Below are 16,397 nucleotides of genomic sequence, written 5' to 3' on the forward strand. Positions count from 1 at the left end.
ATTTTCGAGAATGAAAGTGTAATAAAAATAAATTGACTCACGAAATCCTGAGAATTATAGAGAAGAAATTTAATTATGCAATAATTTTCTACGAAATATCGAAAACTTTTTTTTCTCCTTTTTGATTTCTTTCTTTCTTCGGCAAGAGTTTATAACTTCGAATTCGTAAAGTGTTCGTAGTTGAAATTTTTCGAAAATAGAGAAAAAGACGATTTTTATTTCTTAAAGAAGAAGAAAAGAAAAACTGCACAAATTTTTGTCACGAAAGAAAGAAAAAGAAAAGATAATTGTAACTATTTGATACTTCAATAAATCCAATTAATTCTAATCGATCGAAGGAAAAATTTTAATTTTCTCTTCTCTTGATCCATCCTAATTCGTCGAAATTTATAATTTGAAATTTGGAAAATGTGTTCGTTAAATTTTTTCGAAAATTAAAAAATGGAAGAGGGAGTATATCGAGAAATTTTCTTTTCTCAAAAAGATATGACAATCACGAATAGAAAAAAAAAAAACCAAAAAAAAAATATATATATATACATATATGTATATACACAATTATATAATTGAAATGTAATATATAATTATATAATTATGTAAAAATCTATAACGTATAATTATACAGATATACAATTATGTGTTAGAAATTTCGATCGATGAATAATCGACTGTGATCAATCGATTTTTCTTTGGTTTAATTTAAAGGAGGGAAAAAAGGGAGAATAGAAAAAAAAAAGAAAAAACAAAAAAGAAAGAAAATTAATATTACCTATACAGGCGGTACCATTGATTCGAAAGCCATCGAAACAGGAACACTTTGCACCAATCGGCGTATCCTCGCACACATGTTCACAGCCACCCCTCTCCTGATCGCAACGTCGCACGTTATCGATTATCGTTTCTAAAATGGAACGATATTGGTGATGTAACAAAAAAGTTTATCAAGCACATCGGATTCGAATTCGATAGAAACACGACTTTCCGTTATATTGTACGTTTTACCTTACGCTTTTGTAAAAGAAGAAAAAAAAACAACACGAAAAAAAAAGAAAAAAAAAAAAAGAGAAGAAGAACAAAAATCCCTACGTTCTACGAATACGTAATAAAAACCTTTGCCTTTAATATCCTTCCAATATCTCACTATGAAAATAATATGAAAAACTTTTAAATTCATTTAAACGAACTTACGTGCATGCGAACTTACTGTATAAAAAAAAAAAAAAAAAAAAGAAAAAATGATCGAAGAAAATTTTCAAAAATTTCATTTTCATATCGACGTCTGCCAAATGCATATTAACGAAAAATATTTTTATATACCTAACGACCATGTTAAAATTTGATACGTCTACCAATTATCGAATTCTCGATGATATAAAATCCAATAAATTTCTTTTTTTTTTTTTTCCTTTTTTTTTCTTTTTTCCCAACGTCCACATGTTATGATGATGACAAAATGTAAAAAAGCAAAAAAAAAAAAAAAGAAAAAAGAAAGAGAAAAAAAAATAAATAAAAATAAAGAAGCATAAAGAAGGGAAAGACATAGGAACGAAACAAAAAAAAAAAAAAGGAAAAAAAAAAAAATAAAGAATACAAAGTTAAAAAGGAAATACAAAAAGAAGAAAAAAAAAAGAAAGAAAAAAATAGAAAATAAAAAAGACACGAACTGAGTGAATCACGTATGGTACTATCAAATGTTCGTTAAAATCTGTCAAACACAATATCGGGGTAGAGCGTTTGTTCGTTACGATCAAATAAAACAAAATCAAATCAAGTCAAATCAAAGCGTATCAAATAAAACGAAAATAAAATACGTATGAACAAATATAAACGAAAAAAAAAAAAGAAAAAAAAAAAAGAAGTACAACAACAATAACAACAACAACAACAACAACAACAAAACGTCGATTGATTTAGATAAGAAAGTTTTTCCTAACAGCAAACGGATCAATGCTAGAAGCTATCAAGGAAGTAATTATACTCTCTTATATATATCGAATAGGAAGAGGGATAAGGGATGATGGGCGAGGAGAGGGAATATAAGTGTGGAGGTAGGGGAAAGGATAAGATCACCATTTATCTTCTTGTCTAACAGCGCTCACCTCCTTTCTTCACGCATTTCGGTACAAGACCGAGCCAAGTTGCTTCACTGCAAAAAAGTCGATCCACCATCGAGTCCTCGAGAACGAACTCCTCGAGGCAAACATAAACTGCCACCAAGTATCGATTGAAAGGCGGTAAAGCGTTCTTTCTCCTATAAAAATACATTGGTTAATGTATACGCGTAACATTCAAAATGAATAGAATTTTTCTAAAGAGAAAAATAAATAAATTCATTCGTCGGCCATTGTACGCAAAATTCAATAATGACGTTAGTTATACGAATCTAAATGGAATAGGAAATATTTTCTTTTTTTTTTTTTTTTTTATGATTTTGTCTACTTCTTTCACAAGTTCGAAGTGTCTACTACGACGTCGAATCAACGAAGGAACGAATGAAAAAAAAAAAAAAAAAAAGAAGGAAAGAAAGAAAAATTCGACAGACATAAAAAATTCTCGTACTTACTGTTTCTTTTTTCTTTTTATCTTTTTCTTTTTTTTTTTTTTTTTTTTTATATTCTTTTCTTTCTTTTTCATGAAACATTCGAAATGATGGAAAATTGTAGAAAAAGAAAAATTCTTCGATTAATTCATTCACGATGAGATCATCAATGATATATATTTCAGATAATAATATTCGAATGGAATAGAAAATTGAAGAGAGAAAAGATACAAAAAATATAAAAAATTTCCCATTTCCTATTCGTTCCACCCTATATATATATATATATATATATATATATATATATATATATATATATATATATCACAGAATCTTATACACAAAGGACAATTTCTTCGAGCAAACATATATCGCGAACTATCGATCGAAATATGCTAGAATAGTTTTCTTTTTTTCTCTTATGAAGTGAGTGCACACACACACATACACATCACACACATACATACATATATATATATATATATATATATATATATATATATATACGTATATATACGTGAAACATTTGAAATGTAAATAAAAAAAAATTGTAGATAAAAGAATTCATGGAGAAGGATAAACAACAATGAGTGTGTTTGAGTGTATAAACTTGAATACAATGCGAATTACTATATCGTTCATTACGTAACATTCGAAGTGTCTATCGTCAAACGAATGAAAAGAAGGGAGAAAAAAAAATGAAAGTACAAAAAAATTCCCCGTTTCTTTTCTCTTTTTCCTTTGTTTTGTTTTCTTCTTCATTTTTCTTTTTTTGTTTTTTTTTGCCCCACCCTGTATATATCCTACACGAAAAGGACAATTTCTTCGAGCAAAATAAAAATCGCGATCAATGTGTATCGATTGAAGGGTGATAGAACGTTTTCTTTTTTTTATTTTTTTTCTTTTTTCTCTTACTCCTATAAAATACACACGCTTATATATATATGAAACATTCGAAGTGAAAAATTGTACGAGAGAGAAGAAAAAACAGAAAAAAAAAAGAAAAAGAAAGAAAAATTATTCGAGAACAGACACCAACGAGCCATGTTTCGTATAAAAACTCAAACGTAGTAAAAACGTAGTCGTTCATTTAATAACTTTTGAAAGTTTGTAAGTCGAACAAAAGAAAAAGAAGAAGTAGAAGAAAAGAAAGAAGGAAACAAATGTAGAAAAAAAAAGAAAAAAAAAAAAAAAAAAAAGAAAAGATAGGAAAAAACTTTTCTTTGCCCTCTTTCTCTCTCTCTCTCTCTCTCTCTCTCTCTCTCTCTCTCTCTCTCTCTCTCTCTCTCTCTCTCTCTAGTCGTCCGAACCCTATAAATATATCTAACAAAAAAAGTCTTTTACATCTCTTCGGGAATATCTTTTATCGGGATATTACAATGCGAATAAAATAAAGTTGACCGAAGAATGAATAAAGTAAAAAAAAAAAAAAGAAAAAAAAAAGAAAAAGATGCTCTTCTCTTTCTTTTTTTTTTTTTTTTTTTTTTTTTCTTTCTTTGTTTTGTTTTCTCAAAACCGACCTAGCGTATCTCGGAGAATATGCATTAACGACCGTGGGTGCTTTGATAAGGCCCTTTCTGCGTGCCTTCATGAGACAACTTAGATCCAATCTCGACATCAAAGTTTCGTTCAAGCCACCGACATCCGACACCAACGACGGCTTTACTCCCGATAGAGACTTCTCCGGCATTTGCTTCCTCTTATCCTTCGTTTTCCTACGTCTCTTCAACTCGCCGAGTCTCTTCCGTGCTTGAACCCGTTGCTTCCTCGTCGTATCGCTTCTCAAATTTCTACTTGGCTCATCACCCATATATAGATCGTTACGAAAGTGTTGCAACTTGTTCTCTAAAACATAAAGGCAATCAATTAATTAATCTTATCTCGTTAACGAACAATTAATCAACGTTCCCGTTTTGGTTATGGTCGATTTTTACAATTTCTTTTCTTTTTTTTCTTTTTTTTCTTTTTTTTTTTTTCTTTTTTTTCTCTCCCTTCATTTCTATCCAAACGGACTCATTCGCTCGATCAAACTCAATAACGGATAAATTACGAAATTTGACCTATGACGTAATTCAATCGATCTCGTAGAGTTTTTCTCCTCTTGTTTTTCTTTTTTTCTCTTTCTTTCTTTCTTTTTTTCCTTTTCTTTTACTTATTATTTTTCCATCGGTCAAACTTCGTTGCCAAGCCAGTGCGAATAGTTCTTTTTCTTTTTCTTTTTTCTTTTTTTTTTTTTTCCTCTTTTTTTTTTATAACGTTTCAATCGAAATAATAAATATGTTGGAAAATAGAAAGGAAAGAAAAAATGAAAAAAAAAATAGGAGAAAAATATATAAAAAAATGAAAGATCAAAGTCGTGATATATTCTGATCTGAAATTATCGCAGTTTCGAAGAGGAAAAGAGAGAAGAAAAAAAGGAAAACAACAGAAACGAAAATAAAAATCGAGTCTAATATCGATATAAATTAAATTACTACGACGAGAGGGGCGGCGGTGGCGGCGGTGGCGGAGGCGGCGGAGCGGAGCGGGGGGGGGAGGGGATATTATCGTGGAGCTTGAGAAGTAGCTTCCTTCTTGGTGGAACGGCTAAGAAGAACTCTGAACTCGAGTAAAGCAAATGAGATTTTATCGCGATTAAACGGGTCGCTATTAAGGTAAACGAAATACCCTTATACGTATCTAATCTATGTGCGCGAGGTTTATTATAATTAGAAATCATTAAAATTAATTATAAGACAATGCAAATACGGCGATATATATAATTCAAGCTTGAATTTCATTGATTAAAAAAGAAAGGGGGAAAAAAGAAGGAGGAAAAAGTAATTGTTGTTGTCGTCGTTCTTTTTTGTTTTTTGTTTTCTTGCTTTAATATATGGCGGAGAAGAGGCGGGAGGGGCGGGAGAAGAGGAGGAGGAAGTAAACATCACACATGTACTAAAACATATATTGGATACAAAATAATAGGACGAAGAAGAAACGTAAACACGCATGTATATATATATATATATATATATGTTACACATACACACGCACACACGCACATGTACACACATACATATATACATATGTACAACTAAAGCTTCTACATGTTTGCAAAGATTGGACCCGTATAAGGAGTCAAGATCGAGACACGCGATAGAGTAGTCTTAAAGGGTCAAAGTGCCATGAGCTGAACATGCTCGTTTACGCGAACATATATATATATATATATATATGTGTGTGTGTGTGTGTGTGTGAGTATGTGAATGTATATACGCATATGTGTACTACTAGCACTAACTTCTATAAGATCAAGGTGAGAAGATGATTCACTGCTCGTGTCCTATCTCAAGCACCGTCGACCATACACTGTTTCCTCTGTTGCCAACACGTTTACTAAAAAGAACAACAGAAGGAAGTAGAAAACAACCAGAATAATGTCTATCCTTATCGATAACTCGATACATTAATCCCGATTTAAATGGATTCCTATAATACATAACCCGTGAAAATATTTTATTTATAAACGATAAATTTAATATAGATATGGGAAAGGAAAAAATTTATATATATATCTTTTGTATATTAATATAGATAGAAGATTAATTTCAATAATAAATTTAATTTTAATGGATTTTATAAACCGTTAAAATGAAATAATATTTATCAACGATATAAAAGATATTAAAATTAAATAATAAATTTAATATCGAAACTTTGTTATTGATGATGATGAAGAAGAAGAAGAAGAAGAAGAAGAAAAAAGAAAAAAAAAAAGAAAAAGAAGAAAAGAGATAAAAAAAAGAAGTACTTCATACTACCATAACTTTATTCTATATTTAATTACATCATTCCGATGATCAATGGGACGAAAAATAAACTACCTCATGTTGTAATACCTATAACAATTCAAAAAAAAATCTAATTTTATATATATATATATATGTATATATATTTTATTTTTTATTTTATTTATTTATTTTCCTTTTTTTTTTTTGTTTTTGTCCTTCACTATCTCGAAGCATAACTTTATAATCCACTCTATTATTAATTATTATTTTTGAGATATAATCGGTGTGAAGAGAAACAGGGAAGGAAGAAGAGGAGGATAGGTGATGGGAAAGGGGTGAAAGGTCAAGTAACTACTGGCGAACAGACGAAAATAAGTTGTGAGTGAGAAGAGACTAATTGTAAGTTAGATACGAAAGGTTAAAAAAAAATGTGCCTGTGTTAGTTCTCAGGAAGAAAGAAAGAGAGAAAAAGATAGAACATATGTACGTGCTGTTTCAACTATCCTCATAGTCTTTCTTGTTCTATCACTACCTCTCTCTCTCTCTCTCTCTCTCTCTCTCTCTCTCTCTCTGTAATTCCCTCGAGTGACTAGAACACACTTTTTGCTTGGATTAGCTAGACTCTTCTTTCGCTTCACGCTTCGGTTCTTAACTAATCGAAGGTAAGAGGGATTGATAAGCGTAACGCAAGAATAAACGATCAGGATTAACATGAAACTTACTGTAAAATGTCTGTCCATGTGTGTATGGATGTGCGTGTCTTGGTTTTTTTTCCTCTTCATAAACTTTATGGAACGTAATCGTCGTGAGAAATAATCGTCTTTGTTTTTTTTCTTCCCTCTATTTTTTATTTTTCATCATTTTTTTTCTTTTTTTATTTATTATTCTTTTTCTTTTTTCTTTAGTTTTTCTTTTTTAATCGCCTAACATTAAATTCAAGTCATCTTTCAAAAGATTGAGCTTTTACTATGATAACGAAATTATTAAATTATTAAAACACTCATGTTAATGTTACTCTCTCTCTCTCTCTCTTTAATTATAAATAATAAACATCGCATAATAATCGCATAATAAAATCGATAACGCTAACAATCTTTATACCGAGATATTAGATATAATTAGATATAATTACGTTACTTATATACCGATATAAGTAATATGTACGTATATCAAATACTTATACGTACATATGTACATATATATTCCTAGATATGTAAATATTTAAATATGTAAACATTAGTATATGTATTATATAATACATTTATGTATATATGATATTTATCTCTCTTGGGAGAGAGAGAGAGAGAGAGAGAGAGAGAGAGAAAAAGGATAGTTAATACTTATGGGAATTTCTGTTTTACCCTTATCAATATTCCTTCTTTCGATATGACATAGTCCTACGGAACGTATCAGGAAAAAACTGAAAATGAGAATTCGAAGGAGAAAAATTTGAAGGGGAAAAATTTGAAGGAGAAGGAGAAAGAAGGAACTTGGTTCTCGCACATCCTATGGAAAAATCCCATTAGGATCGTCCCTCAAGGATGCAGTTATAATCTGTCCCCTTGGACCGTTCGTTCAACATAACGTGTTTTCTATCTCTCTCTCTCTCTCTCTCTCTCCCTCTCTCTCCCTCTTTCTTTCTCCCGCTCCCTTTCTCACATACATAGATACATACAAACATACATTTTCTTTCCATCTATTTCTCTACGATACTTTCTCTCTCTTTCTTTCTCTCTCTATCTCTCTCCCTCTCTCTCTCCCTCTTTCCCTACATGAAGTTGGGTTCAGAGGGCCAACGTACCTGGTTACACGCATCCTCGGTTACGTATACTTGGTGCCTTGTTAGAATTGCCTTTTGCGAACATTTCCTCTCTCTCTCTCTCTCTCTCTCTCTCTTTCTCTTTCTCTCTCTTTCTTTCTCTTAACGGAACTAGCACACAGAAACGTTCAACGAAGAAATTGCATGCTTTCGAGCGTAACGCGCGTTACCCAGAAGCAGATCGCTTTTCTTTATACTTTACTCTCCATCTTCCTCTTTCTCTTTCTCTCTTTCTCTCTTTCTCTCTTTCTCTCTCTCTCTCTCTCTCTCTTTCTGTCTCTCTCTCTTTTCCTTCTCTTCGCGAGATCACGCTGCTTTTCTACCTAGTACTCGTCGATTTCCTATTATGATGATCGAGATCGTGATCGAGATCGATTTGCAATATTTTATGTTTTTTTTTTTTCTTCTTTTGCACGACTAATAGCAAAAGGGGAAAAGAAATGGTAAGAGGGATGGGATACTTCTCTCTCTTTGTACCTTTTTGTCAGTTCGTTTTTTTTATTATTTCGACTTGCGATAGATCCAAAACGAATCGTAGCTTTTTCACATTCTTTTTTTTTTTTTCTTTTTCCTTTACATTTGAATTTATTTTGCGTTTGAAAAAAAAAATTCACCAAGAGAGAGAGAGAGATAGATAGATAGATAGATACAGAGAGAGAGAGAGAGAGAGACAAAGAGAGAGAGAGAGAGAGAAAGGAAAGAAATGCCAATCGTTTAATACGAGAAATTATTTTTCTTCGAGATTTAGAGTAAATTAATGGAGGAATCTCAAGGAAGTAAGGAAGGATGGAATTGTAGGAAGGATTGGGAAGGGAAGTGCTCCGTTTATGCGCATTATGAGCGAGTCTTGTATACCTATTTGGTTTATCTCGATCTCGACGAATTCGTGGTATGTCAGACCGACGAAATTCGTGCCGTCAAAAGCACGTCGAATAGGTGGAGGAGACTGAGAAGGAGACCGAGAAGGAGGACTGTGGAAGGAGAATGAGGAAGAAGGAGGAGGAGGAGGAGGAGGAGAACTCGGTCGAAAACGGAGAACGTTCCTGAAGTGGCAGTTTAGCGTTCGTCCTAAAGCTATTACCTTCTGGACTTCACGACTTCCGAAAGATTCTTCCTCCCCATCGATCCTCGAGATCTTCGCTAACCTCTTTAACGTTCTCTACATACATATATATATATATATGTATATATGTATATTGTAATATAATGTAGATACGTAACGCAGGTACACGTATATTTACCGGCATTTAAATTGATGATGCTTGAAAAGTTCTCATAAATATGTTCAAAATCGATCCCTCCATAATATTTATTCTGCTCGAAAAAAAAGAAGGAATGGAAAATGAAAAAAAAAAAAAAAAAAAAAAAAGAAAAAAAAGAGAGAGAGAGAATAAAAAAAAGAATTTATTCCTTAACGTTCTATTGTGATGTATTATTATCGAAATAACATACAACATATAATATTTCTATATTATGAAAGTTTCATTTAATTTTATCGCGATAAAGTTTAATAGTTATTTAATTTCTCTATAAAATTTCCAATGTTCTTTTTGTTTTAATTTATAACTTATATTAATAGATATGATATTATATTAGTACTTATTATCTATATTCATTTTAATATATAATTATATCGATATTTTGTAATATTATATAACGAATATTCTAATATTTTTTTTTGTTGTAATTATATATATATATATATATATGTATATACATAATTTTGATTTAAACGAGAAAATTAAATGATATCATTACACGTTGTACTTATATGTATATACATACATTTGGATCTTTTTATCTAAAATCTAATCCCGTAAAAATGTCGTGACCAACAAGAAATAGTCAACCGATTGAAATGGATACAAGACATTAGAAAAGATATAAGACTACACAATCTATTTAAATTCCGTCATGTCGTACGGAGATATCACGAAGAGTTCACGTGCGTCTAACAGCGATTACATTGTTTATTTCGTTTACAAGTTCAATCTTATATGTTAGATATAAGTGAGTGAGAGAATGAGATAGAAATAGACCGGTCCCCGATCAACTTTCTCGAAGTCGTCGGTCCCGTCGGTCCGTCAATCCGTCCAATCGTACACCACGCAGGCGTGAAATTCGTGCGACCGTCGTCTTATCGTTTATCTCGACTTCGTCCTGATAATTTAAGCCGCCTCTGAATCAACCCTTTGTATTCTCACGATTCTCCATGACGACGAAGCAATATGCATCTACTATAGCCATTTATACCTAACACGTGCTGCTCATAATTTATGAGACACACCTCGCCTTCCAAATCTATTTTCGATATTTTCTTATCGACGTTGTTAGATATTAAAAACATTATGACATTAATTCACGAATAAAACTTATGTATTTACGTATGTATGTATATATGTAGTTATAAAAAAAAACAAAAAAAAAAAAACAGAAAAAGAAAAAGAAAAAATAAAACTTAATATAATTTTGCTTATTTATTTGTTACATATAATAAATAAATAGAAAATTCGTATGTAATTTCGATTGCCAAATAGAAGAAACGATTTTTTTGTCCGAATGAATGTTGCGCGTTTGAAAAACGAAAAATACGATAATAACAATAAAAACAAATATATATATATATATATATATATATATATATATTAAACATTACAAATTAAATTTTACGGAAATTAATTTACAAACAAAATCTATGTATATATGCGTAACTTATAAAAAGAAAAAAAAATTATTAATATTATATGATGTTTTTTTAATGTCGAAAATTTCATTAAAAAAAATTTCAATTAAAATTTTTGAAAATTATTTATATTTGAAAAACAAAAATTAATGGTTAAATAAATTATATCTCTAAAGAAATAATATTATATTCTTTTATCTATAAGAGAAACGTATATAAATATAATTTACTTCGGAAATTTTCTTCTTCGTATATATATATATATATATATATATATATATATATATCAAAGAACGAAATTTTCTAGAGATGTCATTCGTTCTAATTTCATATAATGATAATTAGATTAACAATCACGATGTCCATTTAAATCTTTCTGACTTTGACGAGCTATTCGATGCGACTGTCGATAATACTTCTTAATAATATAATATTATTGGAATTGATTGATTATCGAATCGTCTAATTTAATAACGATATTTAACTTATTCTTCGAAGCTACAAATAGAATTTATCATCGATCGCACGTATCCTATAATTTATCGAATATTACACACGTGTACGATAAAATATCTATGAAAATATTTTGTCGATTACATTGAAATTCAAAAGTATTTTATTCACATATAATATATAAATAAAAACATACGTACGAAATTTCAATGTTTCAATTAACGCGGAAGGAACGATTTCTCATTTGTTTGAATAAATGTTTCATATTAAAAAAAAAAAAAAAAAAAAGAAAAAAGAAAAAAAGAAAGAAGAAACGAAATAATAATAATAATAATAATAATAATAATAATAATAATAATAATAATAATAATAATAATAATAATAATAATAAAATGTATCGAAGAGTATTCAAACGAATATATCTGCGTATAATGAATGAAAAAAAATATTCGTACGAAATTCCAATAGCTAATAGAAAAAATGATCTCTTTGTCTATCTATATGTTGCAATTTGGAAGGAAAGAAAATAAAAAAAATAAAAACATAAATAAAATAATGAAACAAAATATATATGGATGGAAGAGAATTCAAACGAGTATATATCTACGGACATATAACAAATAAATAGAAAATTCATATAAAATTTCAATAGTGAATAGAAGAAATGATCTCTTTTGTCTGAACGAATGTTGCGTGTTTATAAAATAATAAAAAATAAAAAAAACATATATATATGAAAAAATATCCAAACGAGTATATTTACGAACATAAAACAAATAAATAGAAAATTCGTACGAGATTTCAATAGTTAATAAAAGGAACAATCTCTTTGTCTGAACTGAATGTTGCGTGTTTAAAAAAAGAAAAAAAAAGAAAGAAAAAAAAATATGTCAAAAAATATCATAGTATACCTACATACGTATAACAAATAAATAGAAAATTCGTACGAAATTCCGATAACCATGTAGAAGGAACGATCTCTTTTTGTATGAAAGAATGTTACGTGATTAAAAAAAAAAAAAAAAAAAAAAAATAACAATAATATAATATATAAAATAATATAAAAATAACAATAATATATATATATATATATATATATATATATATATATATATTAAAATAAGAAAAAAAAATAACTATCGAGTTTCCAACTGATGTTGAGTAGTACGAGCAATCGTACTTTCGTTCCTCTCTCGGAGAGGTATTAACGCGTTCTTATTTACGATCACTGATAAAGAGAGTCGTGTACTTTGCAAGAGAGAGAAAGAGAGAGAGAGAGAGAGAGAGAGAGAGAGAGACAAAGAATGTTGGAGTCCACGAACCGATTCAAATCGGTCCAAGTGGCAGAACACATTATGGCGATCGTTAAATATCGGTATCTAAAGTGGCAGAAGAATCTTCGCGCTTCTATTTCAAAGACATTATCCGTCTATATATTCTGAACATAAATGAAAAAAAAATCTTACTTGTTATAAATATATATATATATATGTATATACGTATGTATGTATGTATGTATGTATGTATGTAACATTATATGTATATGTATGTATATACAGAGTTGCTTTTATCACGAAAAATACAAAATGAAATATCTACGAAGAGACATAGGAGAATCATAATAAAAAATATTTTTTCTTTCTTCAATCTTTCTTTCTCTTGTTTTTTTTTTTTTTTTTTTTTTTTTTATTCTTCCGCTTTTCCTTTTTTCGACAAAAATTTGTCATTTGATTTGCGTCATATGTCGACAACATTTTTTTTCTCTGGCAGGATCGATTGCCCGATGAAGATTTCAAAGTGAAATTCACACTTTCTGTTTTTTTTTTTTTTTTTTTTTTCTTTTTTTTCTTTTCTTTTTTGCTTCGTTTTCAATGGAACAATACGACGACATATTCTCTGACGAATTGATATTATTCTTACGAAATGATTATAAATTTTTGTTATACATTAACATATACGATTTTTCATTAACATATGCATTTTTCCTCGAGCCATCAAACGTTTATATTATGATCTCGAATAAATATTGTCGTATTATGAAAAGAAAAAAAAAATCTCAAAAAAGGAAGAAAAAAAGAAAAAAAGAGACAAAAAAAAATATGATTCCATTATACAGAAAAGAAAGGAAAAGTGAAAGAGAGAGAGAGAGAGAGAAAGAAAAAAGAAAAAATGAATGGATTTGACTTTGAAATTTCTCTGGTCGGTCGATTTGCAAAGAACGAAAGAAAAATATTTTGGTATCTATATGATGTCTAAGCCTCGTATCAAAAAAAAAAATGTGTAAAAGTATTTTTTTTATAGTTTCAGTCCCTCACGTGATAATACAATTTTTCGAGATAAACGAAACACTATATATACATATATATATATATATATAAATGAAAGTGTATCGAATAAATATTTATATTTATAGTTATACATAATGCATACATAAGTATTATATACCTATACGTCCTATGTACTTTCTATTTCCTTATGGATTTCCTTTTTCATCAGCTCTTCTTCATTTTCTAACTCTTACTTCTTCCTCTTACTTGTCGAAAGAGGATCTAACGGGAGGTGATCTCGTTGAACGATTTCTCAATGGAGGATCGCATAGCCACGAAATATTACGACGAAAATAGACAACGAAGAGAACCCAAAGAGAGAGAGAGAGAGAGAGAGAGAGAGAGAGAGAGAGAGAGAGAGAGATAGAAATATATAAAGATGAGAAGAGAGATAGAAATAGACATAGATAGATAGATAAGGATAGATAGAGATAAAGAGAAAAGTGAAGTGAAGTTGTACGATTTCGATTATAGGGAAGAGGCGCGAAAATTGCTAGAATAATCTCGAATGCTCGTTCGATTCGTCTCGAAATTCGATATCGATCGGCAATCTTGCATCTTCTCGAGAAAAATATCAAAATGGAAAAGGGTGAGAGGATGAGAGGGAGGATAGCAAACGCGTCATATTTATCTCTCTCTCTCTCTCTCTCTCACTCTCTCTCTCTCTCTCTCTATCTCTGTCTTTCATTTTGTATTATAATAATATCGTCGTGTTCCGGCGATTTCGAACTTCCTCGTAAATTATTTCCCGAGTTTTTCGAGATATCGAGAGAACTCATGATAGTACGATGGCACGATATCTTGACTAGTCTCTCTCTCTCTCTCTCTCTCTCTCTCTCTCTCTCTCTCTCTCTCTTTCTACTCGTTCTCTTTAAACGATTCCATTTTCCGTCAAGCCAAGAGCGATCAATTATTTCACGACGTGGCCGAGAGATCCGCGTCGATTCTCGTTTTCCGCTCGATCCGTTTTTCCTTCCTCCACCTATTCCCCGCCTCTCGTCAATTATTCTTTTTCCTGCTTTTTATTCTTTTTCTTTTTCTTTTTCTTTTTCTATTTCTTCCTTTTTCGAAAGATAAAGAGAAGAGAAAGAGAAAGAGGAGGAGGAGGAGGAGGAGGAGGATATTTTTTTCTTTTATTCTTTTTTCTTTCATTTTTTCTCTTTTTTTCTTTTTCCCTTTTCTCTCTCTCTCTCTCTCTCTCTCTCTCTCTCTCTCCTTTCATTTTTCGTTCTTTCACTGATCGAGAAAAATCCCGTACGAATGAAAGAAATAGAATAGAATTAAAATAATATTTTTGTGCGAGCGAACTTGGAAAGAGATTGGTATAAAAGAAGAAGAAGAAGAAGAAGAAGAAGAAGAAAAATGTGGAGGAGGAGGAGGAGGAGGAGGTGGAGGAAAAAATAAAAAGAAGAAAAAAAGGGTAATATTTTTATATCACGAATGAAACGGAGAAAAAGAGAGAAGAGACTGGAGGAAAAAAAAAATACAACAAAGACGTAAAACAGAGTGAAAGAAATAGAATGAAAGAGATAGAGAGAAAGAGAAAGAGAAAGAGAGAGAGAGAGAGAGAGGGAAAGAGAGAGAGAGAGAGAGAGAAAGAGAGAATGGTGGAAAGAAGTCAGGCTGTTTACGATCTTTGGAAGATCGTAAGAAAGAAATTACGTGTCGCGTTAGCTGGGTATGCTTCTAGTAACTCGCCTGGCTTCCTAGCTCGCATCAGAGTATTTTTCCGTAATTCGCGAAAAGTAGTAGGTAGTTTGCCAAGTGGTCGGAGAACGAAAACGAGGACGAGAAATGAGTTAGCTCGAAAAATTTTCGAGTCGAGAGACCGACTCGAATCATCTCTTCTCTTTATCTTTTTCTTTTTTTTCTTTTTCTTTTTTTCTTTCTTTCTTTCTTTCTTTCTTTCTTTCTTTCTTAGTTTTTATTTTCCTTTTTTTCTTTCGTTCTTATCTTCACATTTAAGTAAGCAAGTAAGTAAGTAAGTAAGTAAGTAAGTAAGTAAGTATACCAACGTCATTCGAAAGCAGAAGCTCGCAGTGGAATTGCGAAAGGATGAAAATAACACAAAGTTCTCGATAAAGTAAAGACGTTATAATGATGGAAAATTTAATGGGAATTTTTTCGAAATAAAGAAATAAATATATATCATTGGATTGGCCAAGTACCGACATAGAAAATTTTTAATATATAATATTTAATAATATTACATGTTATTTATTTCTTTGATGTATATTCGTTTACATATAAGATCGTAAAATATTTTCGAAGAATATCAAAAAGAAATACTGCGAGATTATTTAATGTATTTAAATACGATATATTAAAAATGTTTTCAATATAAACGTGATATAAGGAGGATATTTTTTTTTTTCTTTTATTATTCTTTTTTCTTTCTTTTTTAATATAAAATTTATCTACGTCCTTTCTTTACTCAGATCTTTAATTGCGAAAAATGATCAATAAATATAAATGTCATATAGCTTTGTTCATTTAGACAAGAGATATCAAACATTTTTCTTCTTTTTTTTTTTTTTTTTTTCAAAACGTAGAACATCAAAAATTTTCAATAAAAGAAACAAAAAAAAAAAAGAGAAAAAAAAAGAGAGAAAAAAAATACTGCGCAGTGTTATTTATTTAGATACTAGATACCAAATGTTTTCAAGTACATAAAAAATATTTTCGATACAAAACACGATATTTTTGATACAAAATACGAAATGTTGTTTATTTATACCTAAAATTTTAACAATTATCAATGAGAAAAAAAGAAGAAAAAAGAAATATACGTATATATATAATACCA

General features: G+C 30.0%; 1 protein-coding gene across 5 annotated transcripts in view; it reads right to left on the reverse strand.

Moving 5' to 3' along the window:
- The window catches only part of LOC118445149 (uncharacterized), a 143,829-nt gene that overhangs the window by 42,158 nt on the left and 85,274 nt on the right, over positions 1 to 16,397 (reverse strand). For all 5 annotated transcript variants that reach the window (XR_014981995.1, XM_035874189.2, XM_035874188.2 and 2 more), the window contains exons 4-6: positions 4,060 to 4,384; positions 2,100 to 2,251; positions 770 to 901 (exon numbers count right to left, since the gene is read on the reverse strand). Coding sequence is in view for 4 of the 5 variants with exons in the window: in XM_035874189.2 (XP_035730082.2) it covers positions 770 to 901; positions 2,100 to 2,251; positions 4,060 to 4,384 (609 nt within the window). In the remaining variant the exon portion in view is untranslated. The remainder of the gene's footprint in view (positions 1 to 769; positions 902 to 2,099; positions 2,252 to 4,059; positions 4,385 to 16,397) is intronic.

This window comes from Vespa mandarinia, chromosome 3 (assembly GCF_050613455.1).
Source record: "Vespa mandarinia isolate Hongniang chromosome 3, ASM5061345v1, whole genome shotgun sequence".
Lineage (NCBI taxonomy): Eukaryota > Metazoa > Arthropoda > Insecta > Hymenoptera > Vespidae > Vespa > Vespa mandarinia.